Here is a 17712-nt window from a genome sequence, read left to right on the forward strand (position 1 = left end):
TTCACGAAGGTCCATCTGTAAAATGGACATATTCTTTGAAACATATCTGGGGATAGCTATACCCTGATTTAATATTTGAAAATGCAGTAAATTGCTGAACTTTTTAGTCACTGCGTGTTCCGTGCCCCATCCCCTTCCCTGTCCTCAGCCAGTGTTACGCTACTATTAATATTCTTCATTTAATACTTCTCTCCCAGTTGCCATAACTAGTTGGTATAATTTTTTTTTGTTAATGCATAAAATGTGAAAAGATATGCTTTGTTTCCACTGTTAATAAACCCTATCACCCTCTTGGGGATTGCTACACCAGCCTTCAAAAAAACACAGGGCCATTGTCACTACCTATAACCATTTGTTCATTGTGACGAGAGTAAAATAGGTATTTAGTCAGCACGTAGTGTGAGAAAAGTGCAGGGAATAAAGATTTTTAACATCCTCGCTCTAAACTAACTTTCTTCAGGATTCAGTAAGTTCATACATCTCCCTTCTCCAAATACAAAGCATAATGCATGTTCCTCACCACCCCAGAAAAAAAAGAAGTTGGGATTAATGTTTGTGACGTTGGTGGAGCACGACATGGGCATAATACAATGAGTAAGTCATAAGACCTATGGAGTCTTTAATTCTTCTCTTCCTAAGAGAAAAAAGCACATTTTACTCACAAACACTCATAGAACAGAAAATAAATGTTAGAACAAGTTTTCTCTGGAAATCTCTAAATCTCCCTCCCTTCCCATCCTGTTTAATTTCTACACTGTTACAGCATGTTAACATTTATAGCCAGCAAGTAGACCTGGCAGAAAATGAACCATCCACCACAAAAACATATTGCTAGCAAGTCCTTGGTAACGTACAGCTAAAAACATGGCATGATGCTGCAAAATTCACCTACCAAACACCAGAAAACCCAGCACATAGTCAATATAGTGATTTTTGTCATTACTGACCTCATTTTTCATCTTATTTTCTACAAGTTTGGGTTACCAGAATCGCAGCACTAGCTCAGCAGGCTTTGGCCAGGCACCACCCTCCGGCACAGCACACCGTCTCGCTGGCGGCAGCAGCGGCGGCAGCTCCTGGCTCTGGGCAAGAACAGGTGTATGCAAAGGAGAAGACAACCCTCCATCCCACCACCTCCCCGGGCCTGGGGCACTAACAGCGGCAGAGCGGCTCCCGGGGGGGGGCGCCCGCGCTGCGCAGGGGAGCCTGCTTGACCTCCACGTTTTGTAAAACACGCTGTAGCCCAAAGCACGGCCCTGGTTAGTGCATTACTGGGTCAGGTCCTGTGGCTTGCGTTACAGAGGAGATCAGATGAAACAGCTGCAGCCTCCAGGCCTGAAAAGCTATTAAAAGGCAAGATATTTCTTCTCTCACTGTCTTCAGATCTTTTCCACTGAATCTCTACATCTGGGGGAAAGGACGAAACTAGAAAGCCCTGTATATTATTCCATTAGGTTGTTTCAAAAAAACATGGGTTTAAACCCAAACCTTTCCTTCCCCACAAAGACTGGTTTGGGAGTCTCATTTTTTCCCCTGTTCCTAGTCACCACAGATTTTGGTACATCTTGTAGATAAATAAAAGCATTAAATACCTTGTTACCATAAATACCAAAATCACTTTATTTTTTCACATAGCTGGAACATAATTGTATTTCTCAGACCTCAGTTTTGCGCCTGAATGAAAGTGAGCCAAGTTAGCGTTTGTGATTCTGGTAACCCAAACTTGTAGAAGGTAACAACACAGACTAGGTGCATAGTGACAGAAATTGCTATCTTGACTATGTGCTGGGTTTTGGCATTTATGATAGTTTTTTTCTGATTGCTGTGAATGAAAGTTCTAGATATATAAGTGTAATTCACTGAAATATAAGTTCAAAATCTTTCACGCATGTGAAACTTTATCCATTGCCAGTAAGTTTATATATTAGTTGAAACGGTTTGCTGACTAATGCGCTGCTTTGGCTGACTTGTTAAATAAAATGCTGGAACGGCATGCTCTGATGATTCATCTCTCTCTCCCCTTCCAGATGTTATTCTCAACTGAATATGCAAATTGTGCTTTCTTCCACAACTCCTGGTACCTTTTACTGAAGATTTTTCAATTCCAAACCCAATGTAGTTTTTCGTTCGCTTGCAATATCCATCATGAGTTTCTACAAATGGCATAGAATTTAAGGACAAAGGAATTTTTAGGAAATAGAAATCAAATTAGACAGAAGATCTATGTGTAATAATCTGATTTTGACATTAACATATTAGACATCTCTTGTGGAACATTAAAAAAAATCACAGTGAGGAGCAATTGTCATGCGAAAAAAGTTAATTTCTGAAAAAAAAATGTACAAAGGCATCATGAACTGTCAGCCCCGCATATAGGTCAGCCAGATTTTTCAGCTAAGAGTCAGTGAAGGTGCTTCATTTTCATTAGTATCAGACTTGCCCTAGCTGGGACACACCACCAGTATTTTCAATCCAATAAGGACTGGAGGGTTGTTAAATGCCAATAGCAGAGTTGCGCTGCAGGAGACAGAGGTCAGGTTTGGGACAGAAAAGTGTTGGGCAGCCGCTGCGCCTCCTGCCCTGCAGAGCAGACAGCAAGTGGAGGACAGAGAGTGGGATGGAGGGGACAATGACCCCCTTTGCAAGGGTTTGCACAGGGGCAGCACAACACTAATTTCTAGCACGGGTGGTGAGAAGAAGTCTAAATGCCATGAGGTGGATGTTGACCAGGCTCAAGTTCCCTGGGGGAAGACAGAGTCGGGAGGAGATGAGCCCCTGGTCCCGCTGTCCAAAGTGGCACGGGCATGTCCGGTCACAAGAAGAGGGAGCACACAGGTGGATGGATGGACGGACAGCCTCCCTCTGAGCCTGTGTCTGCCTAGGAAGGTGGGATGTCGGCACCTCAAGGCAGACGTGGGGAATATCAGCTCCTACAGTATGACCAGAAGTTTCAGCAGCTTAGCATTTTCCCCCCTTTTTAATTTCACTCTGAATGGGAGATTCAGCCGGACAGATGGAAAATCAGGGACTGGCACATCTGCTATGAAAAGCTGAGTCCTAGAGAGGATGGAGGGTTGTTAAATGCCAATAGCAGAGTTGCACTGCAGGCAACAGAGGTCAACTTGAACCCAACAGGTTGGTCAGGAGACCAAAATGGGGATCTTTTAGGGGCCAAATTAGAATGTAACTTTTCTTTTCCTACCAACTGTGAGGAACATTGTTCATTAAACCCTTTCAAAATGTGTTGGTCTATTTATTTTCACCGTTGTATGTCCCTGAGGAGGTGGCCCATTAGCCAGACTTCTTGCAGATGAGACTCTGGGAAAAAGTGCTCTCAAGCTACAAGGAAACCTGTGGAGCCAGGTTTTGGGCCAGGGTGCTGAGATAGCAACAAGGGCAGAGCAAGAAGAGCATTGCCACAACAGTCTTTACAAATTAGTGCAAACTGTGAACAACAGCAGCATGTCTCCTGCTGTGATCAGGCACAGAGAAAACCAGCTATGTGCAGCCAGACAGCCAGCAAGTAGCGGTGCTGTGCCTGGAGTTAGCCCAGACAGCACCCGGCACAGCCAAATGACTTGCTCCAGCTCTGCATGAGCATGGTGGCCAGTGCAGCCCTGCTCCCACAAGGATGAGCCAGCTGAGGAGCCTGTGAGCAGGACACATGCCACGGGGGTGAGAGCTCTCTGAACACCAGTGCCCTCCCCCAAGCCTAGGGAGGGCTGAGATGTGCAGGTTTGGCGGGGGGACCCCAACACAGCATCCTGGTGAGCAAGAGAAATAACACAGACAACAAGGAGACAGGTTGACCTTGGCTAAAATTCCTGCTGTTGAAGAGTTAGACTCCTCAAGGAGGAAACTAAAAACTGTCTTCTTAGTGACAAAGGAGAAATATGTGAATCCAGGAGAAAGATGATCAGAAGAGACATGCCTATGAACAGGAGCTTATTGATGTGAGAAAAGATACAGTGCAGGGGGGGAAGGATTGCAAAGATGTTTTGAGACATGGGAATGCATCTACTGGTAGAAATAACGTAGATATGAAGACTGCTTATTTTAGAATAAAGATAAAGACAGGGCTGATACAAAGCCCATTTAATTTTGTTTTGCTTTGGATCATGAGCAATGATAGAGATATACTGAGTAATTAATGATGGTTTGAAGTCAACATCTGATTAGGCTGACATCTGTGAGGTCCTCATCACTGGCATTTCTGAATCCACACTGGATCTCTCATAATAGATAGATAAGAAAACTGAAAAGTGGCCCAACAGATTGAGAACGATAAAAGGAAGTCTTTTGGTTTTATACTGTACATCAGTAACCCATTTAAGCCACTCCTGCAAAATATACCCAGGACCAAGGACTTTATGGCTAGTGAGCATCCACAGCCCAAGCTCGTACTTTACACTGCAAGTCAGTGTCTGTACTCAGAATCAGTAAGTGTTTGTGGTTCAGAAGAACTTTTCCAATAGCCAGGATATTGTGTAATTATTCCTGTTGAGATATGCAGCACTTTTCACTGAAGCAGATAGTACTGGCAGTTGTTGGAGGTAAAGTCATGCAGATGTGGTATAGCAATGGACACTGCAGCACTGAAAAATGTCTGTGTTCCCAGGAAAACTATATTTTACCCAAATAACCGGTTTCTGTCAATGATCATAGAATGACAGAGAAGATGCCACCTATTTTGAAGGAAAGAGACCTTGTGAGTTAGCCATTCTCCCGCCTGGGGAAAAGCTGCTGTATCCACATCTGATAGATGTTTTTCAAACTCATTCTGAAAAATCACCAACAAGATTCAGTAGCCTCCTAGCAAATTGTCCCAGTCCTTCCCTATCCTCACATGAGACAGCGTATTTGCAAAAAAAAATTAAATACCTCCTCCAGCTATTTCCTCAGCAATATTTCCGTGCATTGTTACAACACAAAGCACAGTCAATGAAAATTAAATGGGTAACTTAATCTTTTGAGATAAGAGCAAGAAAGTCTAGGTAAAGTTTCTAATGAAATTTCTTAACGTCAGGACTTCTGAGCTGCTCTTCTGATTTATTAAGGCTCTGTTCCCTCCAGACCCTCTGATATACAGAATTTCAGGAAGACTGATATCTCCAGGAGGAAGCAAAGGTGAGGTGATTTTTTGATGGGAAGCTAATATCAGCAATAAATACAGGGCAGCTTCTGCTGCATCTTAACATAAACCTTTCTGAGAGGCTGAATATACTATGCATTTCCTTAATGAAGATACATTTTTTCAATTTAAAATCCTATGCAAGTGAATTATTGCTTTCACTGATGATCGCAGTAGGAAATCAATTCAGTATTATACATTCTGAAATAGATCCCATAAATTGCCATAGTTCCTAATTGCAATGCAAGTCTGACAACCCACACAGCTGAGGCTCTGCCTCTCCATTTAGATAGCGGATGGTATTCTGACTGCCACCTTACAAACGGAGCAAGTGAGCTGGCAGTAAGGATAAGACCGAGAGAGATCTGCTGACATCAGATTAATATAGACATTTCTTTCTTGATAGTATTTGATTTTCAGAGGCTCTTGAGAATTTAGAGTTCAAGTCTCTGAGATTCATGATATTCTGTACTGTACAAGGTCATTCATGTCACTGACAACTTTATGGGCAATAGTTCTTGCCATCAGATAGCATTCAATATGTGCAAACACAGACTGAAAACCACATTCATTTTTGACTGTAACATTGCAGGTCCAGTCTTGTGAACTACTGGGAGCACAATTTATCTTACTTGTGCTGAATTAATCGTAAGAAAATATGGGAAACATTAGACCTATGTCTCAGAGAGGGAAACTCTCACGGTGGTTAAGGGATTAACATCGAACCAGAGAGGCTGCTGCTGCTGGGGCAGGTACAGGAGCTCAAGGCTCCTGGAAGCCTCCAGCAGACCAGTTCCCCCTGATTTAAGATGTATGGGCAGTGAAAATTGGTACCAGCATGCATAGTTCAGAATAAAACCACTACGTCTCACAGCCTGAAAATGTGTCTTCGGCCTCACGAACCAGTGAAGTTGAACTAAGTGGAGACAGACTCTCCTTTTACCTCTATTTCCCATTTTGCTACAACTAGTGAAACACCATTGCCTGTCTCATGGCAGAAGTTTACCAAAACTCGGGTCTGAAGAAACGTTTCTCCCATCAGAACAACCTCCATGGGAAAAATAAACAAACCTTTACGGAGCCACGCAGGTGTTGCACCAGTTGCTGGATCCCACATTTCTCAACTCAAAGAGGTGCACATTTTTAGCTTTGCTGTGTCCAAGCTACTAACCCTAATGATATTTAAACTAATACCACAATGTGCACAGTCATAACACTCAAAATCCGTTCTCACAGGAAGGTGATGAAAGCCTCTAGAGTAGGGGATGAGGGAGCAGACAAGCCTGCAAACTTCTCCTCCTGGCGAGCAATATCCATCAAGGAGAATATTTAAGTGATGCACAACCATCCTTAGGGGCCCTGCTTCTCTCTTGCTCTACAGCCAAAGGACTTACCTTGAGAAACGTCAAAGCATGCAAAGCCCAAAAGAAGAGAAACAACTCATTCCTTTGGTTATCTTTAAACCTTGCAAAGGACAGACATTGAATGCTGACCTACTGTGCCTATGAAAACATTTGCAGTTCTGTCCTGGAATTCAGCTAAGAAAAACAGTTCATGTAATGAACACAGCCAGATCTCAGGTGATATAGCTTAGCGCTTCTTCTAGAAGAGATGAAGGTTTCTTTAAGAATTTCACACATTTTTGTGGGCTTACTCCAAACCCCTGCATCTGCTTTGATAAAACCATTTGCACCTCAGAGGACAAGATGTGTTAGTGTTGGGGGCAGCTGGGCTCAGGGTGAGGAGATGTACAGTGGCTGGTCAGCCAGAGCCTGCTGGGAGTTGCTACGGCTCCACTAGACCACGGGAAAGAGGTGGCAGGATGCAAAGTCAAAGCTGACAAAAGATGTGCAATATATTATACACGGCTGACGTTGGGCACTGAAGGCTTTGATTCTCACACTAGTGGAAGAATAAGAGCCACTACCTTGATTTTGACAGTGAGATTGGATAGACAAGAGGAAGAAGCTGCACAGATACTACAGGAATAAATATAACACTAAATGCAGGGGAAACCTCTGTGTGTGTCTGTGAGTGGGTGGATGTGTGCATGTGCATCTACAAACACATGTCAGGTGAGCTGTTCATGTATTACAACTTCTCAGCCTGGCCTAAGTGGATGTGGCAATAAACTGTGAGGGAACTGTATCCATAATATCATTCACTGTCTGTGAAAAGGTGTTTTCAATTTGCACTGTCACATAGCAGCTAATGTTTGGTATCTACCGAAGACAGTAAATGATGTCTTTGATTTTTTTCTTCAATATAATAATTTCGGAGTAAACAACCATTTGTTCCTCTTTCTTTAAAGATAGTCACAGAATTACCGATAAAGGAGAAAGTTCTCAAGTGGCTCAGGCAGGTGCAGCTTGTGGACTGTATATAGGCACGACCGACCCAGATGCTTTCTGATACACAACCGGCACAGCTGGGCTAGGCTGGCAGGACCTGTAAAAAAACAAAGGCAAGAACAAGGACCCCCAACCCCACCACCAGTATAAGTCAGAAAGCAACAAACACCAGCAAGATCTGAAAATCAGATCAAGCACTACACAATGACTTGCCAAAGTCAGGGAGAGCTAAATACGTTATTGTTCATATTTAACTTATGTTGTCAAAACTGTCTCAGCAATTTGAAAACTATGAGCACTGAAAACCTTTTTCTTCATGCACGGCTAGGCTTGTCTGCATCTTTTCTTGAGCAAATACTTAAAATGCCATAAAGGTGTCTGCACTGGAGAGAGAGCACCAGGAGGCATAGCCCTTGCTCAGAAAATAACCCAACTCCCAGCAGTGTTGTGAGGATAAAGAGGGATTACGGGGAGCTGCAGAGGTGCTCAGTATAGACCAGCCATAACAGGGTGGATATGGCAAATACAGTTAGTTGTTCATATATACAGAACATGCTTCTTCCAACCACTGGTGTCTCAGCAGGTACCTGCACAAGTAGCAACTGCAACTTAGCCTTTTTACATGACCACACTGTCTCTGAATATTTACGTATGTCAGTCAGTTTATCAGCGCTCCCCAAAATAATTTCTTAATGTGTCATCCAATTTTAATTAAGTCTGACTGAAAGGAAAACGTCTCGAAGATAGAAAGTCCCCAAAAATTTTGTGCAAAAAGGCACCCAGGGTAAAAAAATAAAAATAAAAATATAAAATAAAAAAATATATATATAAAAGAAAAAAAAAAAGAATAAAAAGATGAGAGGCCTTTTTGCCCTTCCCTTGCCGTGAAGGAAAGGTTGACACATGTGATAAACTCTTGTTAAACATCTGAGAGTCAACTGGTAGGAAAGCTGTTGGAGGACTCACTGGGACGACGGGGAGGCCGGCTTGGGCAGTGGCTTGCACAGCACTGCACAGAGCAGTGCTGTCCCGGTGGCTTCCCTGCAGGGTGACGAGGCAGGTGCCCCCAGGCCATCCCCCCGCGGGTCATGTGAGGGGCACACCAGGCACAAACCCACTGGAAATGAGGCTCTGTTGCTTCTGCAATCTCATGCATTTGCACATGCAAGCAACTTGCCAGCGAACATGTCCCTGCCTCCCCTTCGCTTTCCTCTTGCTGGAGCTGCCCCAGGTTGAACCTTTGCACCTGCTCAGAGGTGCTGTTTTCGAGCCCTGGATCAGCCCTACCCCTCCGGTTTCTGGCCAAACAGTAGTGATCACAGCAGTGTTTGGCAAGCAATGGGTAGAGTTGTGTGTTTAAAAGCCTGTCCTTATATCTTCCAGGCAAGCTTCATAATCTGTGCTTTTACTACAGGAAAATTTAGGAGCCTAAACAGGCTGATAGTGCCCCCTCTGAGAAGAAATTAACAGAAAAATATAGGATATATAGAAAAGAGCACTTGCACTACTGTCACTGGAAGTGAAGAAAGAAGCTACCATCTCCCAAAGCATTTAGGAAAACAGAAACATTTTATATTTCACACCACTTAATAGCTAGGAAGAGGAGCAATTAAAGGGAGCCATCTAAGTAACCATGGCAGAAAAGTCAGGGGATAGAAAGAAAACTTTTCAAGAGAAGTCCCTGGGGTGCTTATTTCAAACAGAAGGGCCTGAGAAAACACAGAAGTAGGGGGAAAGGGCAGCTGCAGATGTCAGCTACCTCAAAGTATCTGAAAGCGGGACTGAAGGGATAGGTGAGGAAACTAAGGAAACTTCATTTCTGAAAAATGAAGAGCCAGCAGGAGCTGAAGTGCCGTGTAGTGCCTCTGACTGTAAGGGAGGAGAGGGTGACAAGCTGAAAGTGGAAATCAAAAGAAGGTTCAAGAAGAGAAAATTATTTATATCGGAACATTTCTTTATCTACACAAACTCTCAATCACACAGGGCAACTGGAGCAGGACATGTGCAAGCACTGCCTTTGCTCACGCAGCCTGCCATCGCCGAGTCCTGAACATCTCAGAGGCGGGGACAGAAGTCACAAGAGGTGAGAAGCATTCAAGCAAAAGTCCTCCCAGAAGGTTTTAGACATGACAAATTAAAGCTCTTCATGAAAAGCCATGGAGAAAGGGAGTAGGACAGAAGGATATTAAACCAATGTTTCATTTCCTCTATAAAACCCACCTGTGTGCGGAGGGCTGGCACAAAGCTTATGTGCACCATTGACAATATTAATTTACCATCCAAGAGCTATTTTGCAGCTGGAAGCAGGCTCTCTGTGCACATCGTGCTTTGCTCCTTGGTGGGGAGCGAGGTGTGCCCAGGAAGGCGGCAGGCTGCCCACCTGGGGAGCACCATTCACCCTCCCTGCTGGCAAAGCCCTGGGGGGCATAGACCGACTAACAGGGTGCCAGTGAGCTGGGAAACACAGTGCGGGGACTTAATTCAGCATGTCCATATCCCAGGGATATTGCTATTGGATGCATCAAGTTTTGGCTGCATGTGGTGGAGGTGAAAATGGCACAAGAGGATCTAGATTAATTTCTGCTCAGAAGTTTCTTCCAGTAGACTGTAAAGATAATCAGAAATATTGCAGGAAGGCTGACAGTAAGCTGCAAAGGGCACTGCTGGTTTGTGCTGGGTTTGCAGCCCCATGAACCACATGGAAGAGCTGTGTGCCGTGAAGCTGAATAGCCACCTGGCAAATAGCTCTGCTTGCTCCTGGTGACCAAGGGCACACACACTCATGCCGCTTTTTCTGCAGGAAGCAGGACATTGAGCCACGGTGAGAAGTTGAACACAAGATGGTAGTACTAAAATATTATCAATGAATAAACTTTCATGGTGGTTTTTAATCCTTACAGTCCCGATAGGTAAATAAGTATAATTTTCCTTCAGTAGACAGGAAAAGAAAGTACAGAACAACTGACCGATTTACCCACTAAAACCCTGACACTTGGTGGCAGATCTAGCAACAAAATAGAGATCGCTTACTTCTGTGTCATGTGCTGCAGGCTTGATATCAGTAGAGAAGCTAAGAGAATTTATATAGAGCATTACTTATAAAAGCAGTTAAGAAAATGTACTTAGGTAAAGGAAATAAATACTGTTCTACTTAAAAAAAAAAGAAGAAGAAAGGAAACCATTACCTTCCCGAAGCAGCAGCACCTGCTCCACTCTGCTGTTGGGTACGGCAAGATCCAGGGCACATTTGAGTTCAGCATTTCTGCATCTCGGGTTAGCACCATAGTCTGTCAGCAAGACGACTACCTCCACACTGGATTTCCTTGCTGCCGCGTGGAGGGGGGTGTCTAATCGCTTCCCCATGTTAACATTGGCTCCTTGAGTGAACAGGAGTGCACGGTTAGATCCAGGAGGCAGCCGGAACTGTCCAAACTCGCATCACACAGGCTGGTTTCCACCAGTAGCCTCAATAAATGAAGGGGATAGATGGCACAGAGGCCTCCCTCATTTCTCTCAACAGCAGCAGTGCAAAACTCAGCAGGTCAAATGCCTGCTGTATAAATGCCCTCTGAGCTACCAAACCCTGTCTGTGATGGACAGAACCGAGCAGTTTGACCTTCAACCCAATAGATGTTCAAAGCCTACCATATGGTCTGTAAATTTGTTAATAACATAAAATCTAACATAGATTATGTTAATTTAATTACTGGGGGAAAAAAAAACCTCTAGGTATCTCAGTGTAATAACTCCGGGAGCACAGCATGCGAAATGCTTGCTCTGGGCTCTCCAGGCACAGCAGGGCCACACTTCGAGCAGCTGTAAGTCAGCTAATGTACACCGACAGCAAAAATTTATGCTAGCTCATAGGCTGTGCCTGGACCTGCAGTGATTATTCTTTCAAGCAGCTTTACTGCTGTCTTCATCATCCACTGAGAAGCAGGTGAAGTTAATGCTTAGCATGGCAGTTTATCATAATCAAGAGTTGATTTTGGTCACTAATATTAGTCAGCATTGTCTGTGCTTCCTGTTATCATTCTAGAAAACTAAAAGTATTTTATTTTCACATTCAGACAGTCTCAGGGAGGTGTCTGTAATTAGGGCTTTTTTTACTGAGGAAATAATAAATTCTTCATGAATGCAGGTGAAATTTTTAATAGCTTCAAACGAGTCTCACAGACTCGGGCTGCCCAAACACCTCTTGTGGAAATAACCCATGATGTTTGCAGTGGAGAGGCAGCCCGGAGAGACCAGCAGCGCTGGCTCACACCACCACAGCTCTTCCCTGGCCCCTTTTCCAGGTGTACCTAGCTCCAAAAGCTTCTTGACGCAGTCTGTCCTCTGGTACGTGCAAGCCACATAGAGCGGGGTCCCATGCTGCAGGTCTTCTTGGTCAATGTCAACCTGATGGGCCAGAAGGATCTCCATGCACTCCCTGTGCCCTGTGGAGAGAGGAAGAGCCGTCAATGAAGTGCTGTAGAGCAGAACACACACAGATACAACCAACGAGGCACAAGAGCTGGGAATAAGCCAAGCCTATTTATCCGTACCAGCACGGACAAGTTTTTCTTTGGAAAAATATTTTAACATCAATAAAAGATGTATTCCTCACTTCGTTATTATTAGCTTCACTCACAGCCTGAACGTTACCTCTCTTGACTGCTTCGTGAATGGGCGATGCAAGGTGGTTCCTGAGCTGCGGCTTGGCTCCGAATTCGAGCAGCATGTTGACACAGGCCACACTGCCACTGCAGCAGGCGTTAAACAGAGGAGTGATCCCATCGATGGTGACTGCATTGACCTGGAACAGCAAAACACACTCGGGATAATCCGATTTAAGAGGAACGCCCTTGCAGTGTGCATCATGCGCACACCAAAAATGCACCAGAAAAAGACGCTTGTCTTGTTTAATTTCAGAATTGATTTTGTTAACAACTTTCAGAGTTATATGTTGTGGCAGAACATATGTTACATTCTCCTTTGAGGTCTGCCCTCTTTCATGGATAGCTAGTGCCATAAGGCAGTGACACTGCCTGCTATGAATGCTCCTCCTAGAGTGGCTCAGGAAATGCAGATTTTAATTTTTTAGTGTGTGGAGAACTCGAGTATCTTCATGATCATCTAGTTTGCACCAACCCAAAGCCAGAATACGCTCAGATAAAAATGGCTTTGCTTTTTAAATGAAAACATTTACTTCATGTTTAATGCTTTCACCTGAAAACACGTTTCCAGCAAAAGAAATTTTCATGGAAACATAGTCTTAATGCCGAACAGAAAAGGAGCTTGAAAGAGTTTGTGTTCATATGCGTGTGTGTGTGTGTGTGTGTAAGAGAGAATTTCCTTCCTCCACCTCCGATGTAAAGACCTGGCAAGAACCACCATCTGTCATTCTCCACCGGCACAGCACAATCCCCAGCCTATGTTGTGCACAGTACCGTAGCTGCTATGTTTAACTACATAGCAAGCCCTCAGAGGCAAATTATGCAGCAAATCTGCATGTCTTTAATTCTGTGGCACACTGGAGAAGGGCAATGGATTATGCAAGCACGTGGCAATTTGTGCCATTTCCAAATCAGGGAGAAGAGGAAAGAGACGGGAGAGGAAGGGCTGGAGAAGTCCTGGGCCACTGGGGAAGTCGGAGGACTTTGCTATCAGTGCAAGCATAGGACCTGCATTGCAAAGGGGTCGGAGCACCAGGGTAGAAATACATTAGCTCACACAATTTAACTAGCAAGATATTTTGCCTTTAAAGCAGAGAAAGACAGTAATGTTTAAGAACCTATTGGTTTATTCTGGGTAATTCAGCAGCAGACCATCTGCAGTTGATACCTTCCTAGATAACATTTGTCCTCGTTCGTTTGAACTACTGACTTGTTTACGATGCTGTATGAGTTAACTCCTTTTTCCACACGGTGCTTTTCCCACAATTACAAGCCAGTCCTTGCCATTTCCAGTGTTTCGGTCCTTGCTGTCTTCAGCGGCTCCAACCACGCAGCAGCCAGTGCGAGGCCACGCTCCCCCACGTGAAGCTGCACTTGCAGATTAGGCAGGTACACTGGAGGAGGCAGCCCCTGCTCCTTGGTGCCTCCTCTGCTTGCTCACCTTCATGGAAAACCAGTGGAGGGAACAGACCTGGCTGGAAAATAATCATGATGGGGCCAGGAGGTGGGCGAGCCGGCATGGTATGGGGAGATACCAGGTACCACAGCATGGGGGACATCTGTCTGCTCAGATTTTGGAGCCCAAAATGCAGCTTGTTCTTCCTGAAATCGCAAGGCTCCAACTAAGACTCTGTTTCAACAACATTGTCACTACAGATCCCAGCCTCTTCCTTGATCTTCCTCCCCTCCTGCTAATTGCTGAGCTAAACTATCCCTCATCCTGCAGAGCTTCTAAAACAGCAAAAGGAAAGAAATAGATATGCTTCGGGGGTATCTGTATTTCAGGCAGATTATATGCTGCAGGCCTGCAGCCCATCACTGCCCCCCGCCTCCCTCCAGTCTCATCGGGCAGATGTGGCTGGAGATGCTGGAGGCACTGGGGGTCTATCAGCATCATTTCACAATAGGGCCAGCAATTCAGCAAGATGATAACCAAGGGTAAGCAAGGAGATAAGTGAAAAATAAAAATTACTTCCTTGCTTTCCCTTTCTACTGGGCATTGGTTTAACTCGTAAAAGAGGAAAGAATGGTAAGACAGCTGTTGTGGAGTAAATGGTTTGGTAAAAAAAGGAAATAAAGAAGAGCTCAGCAATAAAGGAGAGCAGCAGAATGGCACATTTTCTCCCAGAAGTTAGACAACGGCCTGTTGACTTTATTTATGAACAGAGTGCAGGGGAAAAGCAAAAACCAAAAAACGCCGGAGCTATATTTTATACCAGGAACAGGCTGATTTCTTAGGAAAGCAACAGGTAGTTGAGAGACGATTTCTCTGAGCTATAAAAAGGCAATCTCATTAATATACCAAAATCAAGTAAAATTGAGCAGAAAGAGGTTTTCCTTTCATCTTTCTAAGGGATTGAAACTTGGCATACAGTTTAGGACATTAACAAATGTATTTTCTTCTACAAAGGATAGCTTGATTGCCTGTTACGGTGTTGCTCAGTTTCTTGCCATATAAATTGTACTTGAAAAGCCAGCTGAATGAAATATATTTTTATATATTTCATCCATTCCTGTACCTCCATTTTTAACATGTATTCTACCTTAGGTCCAACTGGGGTAAATATTATTTTATTAGCAGATAAAAAGTTTCATTGCTTTAAGCACATCTATTTTTACTTACGTGAGACTCCCAAACCATCCCACAGAAAACCAGAGCCAATCCCAGTGATCGTTATGGGGCGAAAAAAGGGATAAGTCATTTTCTTCAAGGGTATTTTCACCTAGCATCTCTTATTCCTTTTCCATCAATCGTGACTATATTTCACATACAGAGGGAAAACAGAACAGAATAACGGGGTGACCCAAGCAACCACCCGGGGAAGGCAAATCCATTACCCACGGAAACAAAGCACTGTTTTCTTTCTCCCCGTTTCTGCCCGGGATGCTCCTGTCCATCCGCAGCCTGGCCCTGCCCCACGGGCAGCCCGTCCAACATCCCCGCTGATGCAGGGAGCACCCGCGCTCCAGGCACCCACGTCCCCGCCGGCATCCCCGGGACTCACCCGAGCACTGTTCTCCAGCAGCACCTTCGCGCAGGCGACATGGCCGCCCAGGCAGGCCTCGTGGAGAGCCGACACACGGTCCGTCGTCACCAGGTTCACGTTGAAACCCTGCAACGCAGGGCAGGAGGCATGAAGGGAAAGCCCTGCCCGAACCACACGGCTTCCCCAGGGCCGGTGCAGGTGCAAAGGGCGGTCGGACCGCGGCAGGGGAGAGCCACGTCACTGGGTGCGTGTCTGGGGAAGGTGCATGTGTTGGATTAATGCTGTTCAGGGCTTCGGTGCTCGTCCCCAAAGACAGCAGCTAGTGGTGGGGTTAAAGAGGAAGCAAGGACAAGCTGTGCCTTCTATTTCTAGCTTTTTACAATGCAGGGTCAATCACAGGAAAGTCATCGTGTTTCTTTAACTTATAAGGGTGGCATTACCTTCCCTATTAAGTCCAGCACCAGGAGCTACAGCTGGTGGGATTCACCTTCCTGAACGGGGACACCTCTGGCACAGGTATCAGCAGCTCGGCTGGAGCCCTCGGCTCCGTCAGTGGGGAGAAACAGGCTCCCCTAGGATGTGATTCGTCCCATGCTAAACAAGCTGTTTCCAACAAGTCGGATGAATTGTGTCCTAAAAATGCTTCCACTGCCTGGGTGGGGTGCCCAGTGTGTTTCACTCAGAGGTAGTAAGTACCTGGTAAACCATAAGATAGATGAGACAAATCCCACCCACGAATCAGTTCCTCTTATTTGACCACCCAGGAAATGTTTTACACTGGAAGAACGAACTGTGATTTACAAATGCCTTGTCATAGATATTTCCCTAAATGGCAGTTCTTACATCTATTCCTGCACAAACAGAAACCAGACATGTTCACAAAGGAGAAAGCAATTGTCATATGTGTTTTCTCCAGAATGTAGCTAAATCTCCTGGTAATTAAGATTTTACAATCGTGTGTGAGAACAGGCCTGGAAGCAGCTCTATTGTCCGCTTGATGTCTTATATTTTGTAACACAGTTGGTCTCTACCTGGTGTGCTATAAACTAGGCAGCTCACAAGATGGCAGCAATGCACTTTTTGGTACGCAGTAGCAAATGCAATGGGCAGAAATAAGTATCTGTGAGCAATGTAACACTGTAAAAAGTCACCAGTCCTGATGCAATGAGCATTAAAAGCAACCACTGCAATCACTTTAAGCTAGAAATTCTATAATAGAAAAACAATCATTTTTCAGTCACGTGAAAGCATTATTAATGCAAAAACTGTCGCTAAAAATTTCCCATACATTACATCAGTGCCAGGGGAATAGATAAAACCTTGAAAAAATGTTGAGATTATTCTATTTTCTAATTGTATAGATGTTTCATACTTAATGATCAGCATATTCCTTCAAGAGGAATGTCTTCTAGAGACTCCTGATAAGGAGACCTATTCTGAATCATTATCCATATATAGATATATTTAACAAATGAAACTCAGTCATTGCAAGCAAAAGCGTAAGTACTGATGTCTTGGTCAAAACAGCAATCCCTTCCATTATGAAATGGAGAATGAATTATAGATCTTACTATAGCTGTTTGCCAAACATTGCTCATGTTAAACCTTGTTTTCAATGTATGTGAAAAATCAAACTCTTCTTTCGGTGCTGGAACAGGCATTGGTGAGTTCTTGAGCTCTTTTAAAACCAGCGTTCCATCATCCCCTTATGTCCAGGCATTGCCTGGAGAGCAGAAGCCTCACTGGTTTTCTTGAAAGCTGTGGTCCTACGGCAGAGACTTCTGAGTGTCCCACATATACCCTAAGACACAGCTCCATATTTAATTTTAGGCTAGTAGTGTAACTATATTAGAAGCAATGAGCAATGATTATGCTGCTCCATGAACAGCTTTGTCCCTACATTTATCAAGCCGTGGTGAATCAGCTCCAATTCAGTCTCTACAGACATTGCTGCCTTGATCTCTTTTCATCAGCAAGGACCCTCATCCTTCACTGCCAAAATTAAATGTCTTCAGGAGAAGGAGAAAGGGTGGATGAACTAAATGATGTATAACCACAACACCAGGTGCTTCTCCAGTGTATAACCACGACCAGTGTACAACCATGACCAGTGTATAACGGGCATCTAGTGTATAACCACAACACCGGGTGCCCCACTAACAAGATGGTGTGAGGTCAGCATAAATGGAGATAGCAGGGGTCAGAAAACCAGCAAAGCCCTGAATGAATAAGCCCCCTTCCTTATTATTCCTAACCTCCATCACTTCCTTTTCCATAAAAATCATTTGATATCAGCAGGTGAAGGAAAGAGGGATCAGGAAATGGGAGGGGGAATACTGGCTGTAAACAGCAACCTCCTTTAGCTGCAGCCATGCCTCGATAGATGTCTGGAGTGGAGGTGTCCTGGTTTCGGCTGGGATAGAGTTAATTTTCTTCCTAGTAGCTGTTACAGTGCTGTGGTTTGGATTTAGGATGAGAATAATGTTGATAACACACTGATGGTTTAGTTGTTGCTGAGCAGTGCTTACACTAGTGAAGGACTTCTCAGCTTCCCATGCCCTGCCAGCGAGAAGCTGGGAGGGGGC

The 17712-nt window shown here is 44.4% G+C and overlaps 1 protein-coding gene across 4 annotated transcripts in view; it reads right to left on the bottom strand.

The window, feature by feature from the left end:
- Nucleotides 1-605: 605 nt before the first annotated feature.
- The window catches only part of ASB11 (ankyrin repeat and SOCS box containing 11), a 21492-nt gene continuing 4385 nt past the window's right edge, over nt 606-17712 (bottom strand). For 2 of the 4 annotated variants that reach the window (XM_009276861.1, XM_009276862.2), the window contains exons 3-7: nt 15146-15253; nt 12130-12280; nt 11787-11921; nt 10668-10859; nt 2222-7579 (exon numbers count right to left, since the gene is read on the bottom strand). In XM_009276861.1, coding sequence (XP_009275136.1) covers nt 7455-7579; nt 10668-10859; nt 11787-11921; nt 12130-12280; nt 15146-15253 — 711 coding nt within the window. In that variant the 3' untranslated portion in view covers nt 2222-7454. Of the gene's footprint in view, nt 635-661; nt 2154-2221; nt 7580-10667; nt 10860-11786; nt 11922-12129; nt 12281-15145; nt 15254-17712 lie in introns of those variants that run through there. The other 2 variants (XM_019471423.1, XM_019471424.1) reach the window with 2 other exon arrangements.

The sequence above is a fragment of the Aptenodytes forsteri genome, unplaced genomic scaffold, assembly GCF_000699145.1.
Source record: "Aptenodytes forsteri isolate BGI_AS27 unplaced genomic scaffold, ASM69914v1 Scaffold273, whole genome shotgun sequence".
Taxonomy (NCBI): domain Eukaryota; kingdom Metazoa; phylum Chordata; class Aves; order Sphenisciformes; family Spheniscidae; genus Aptenodytes; species Aptenodytes forsteri.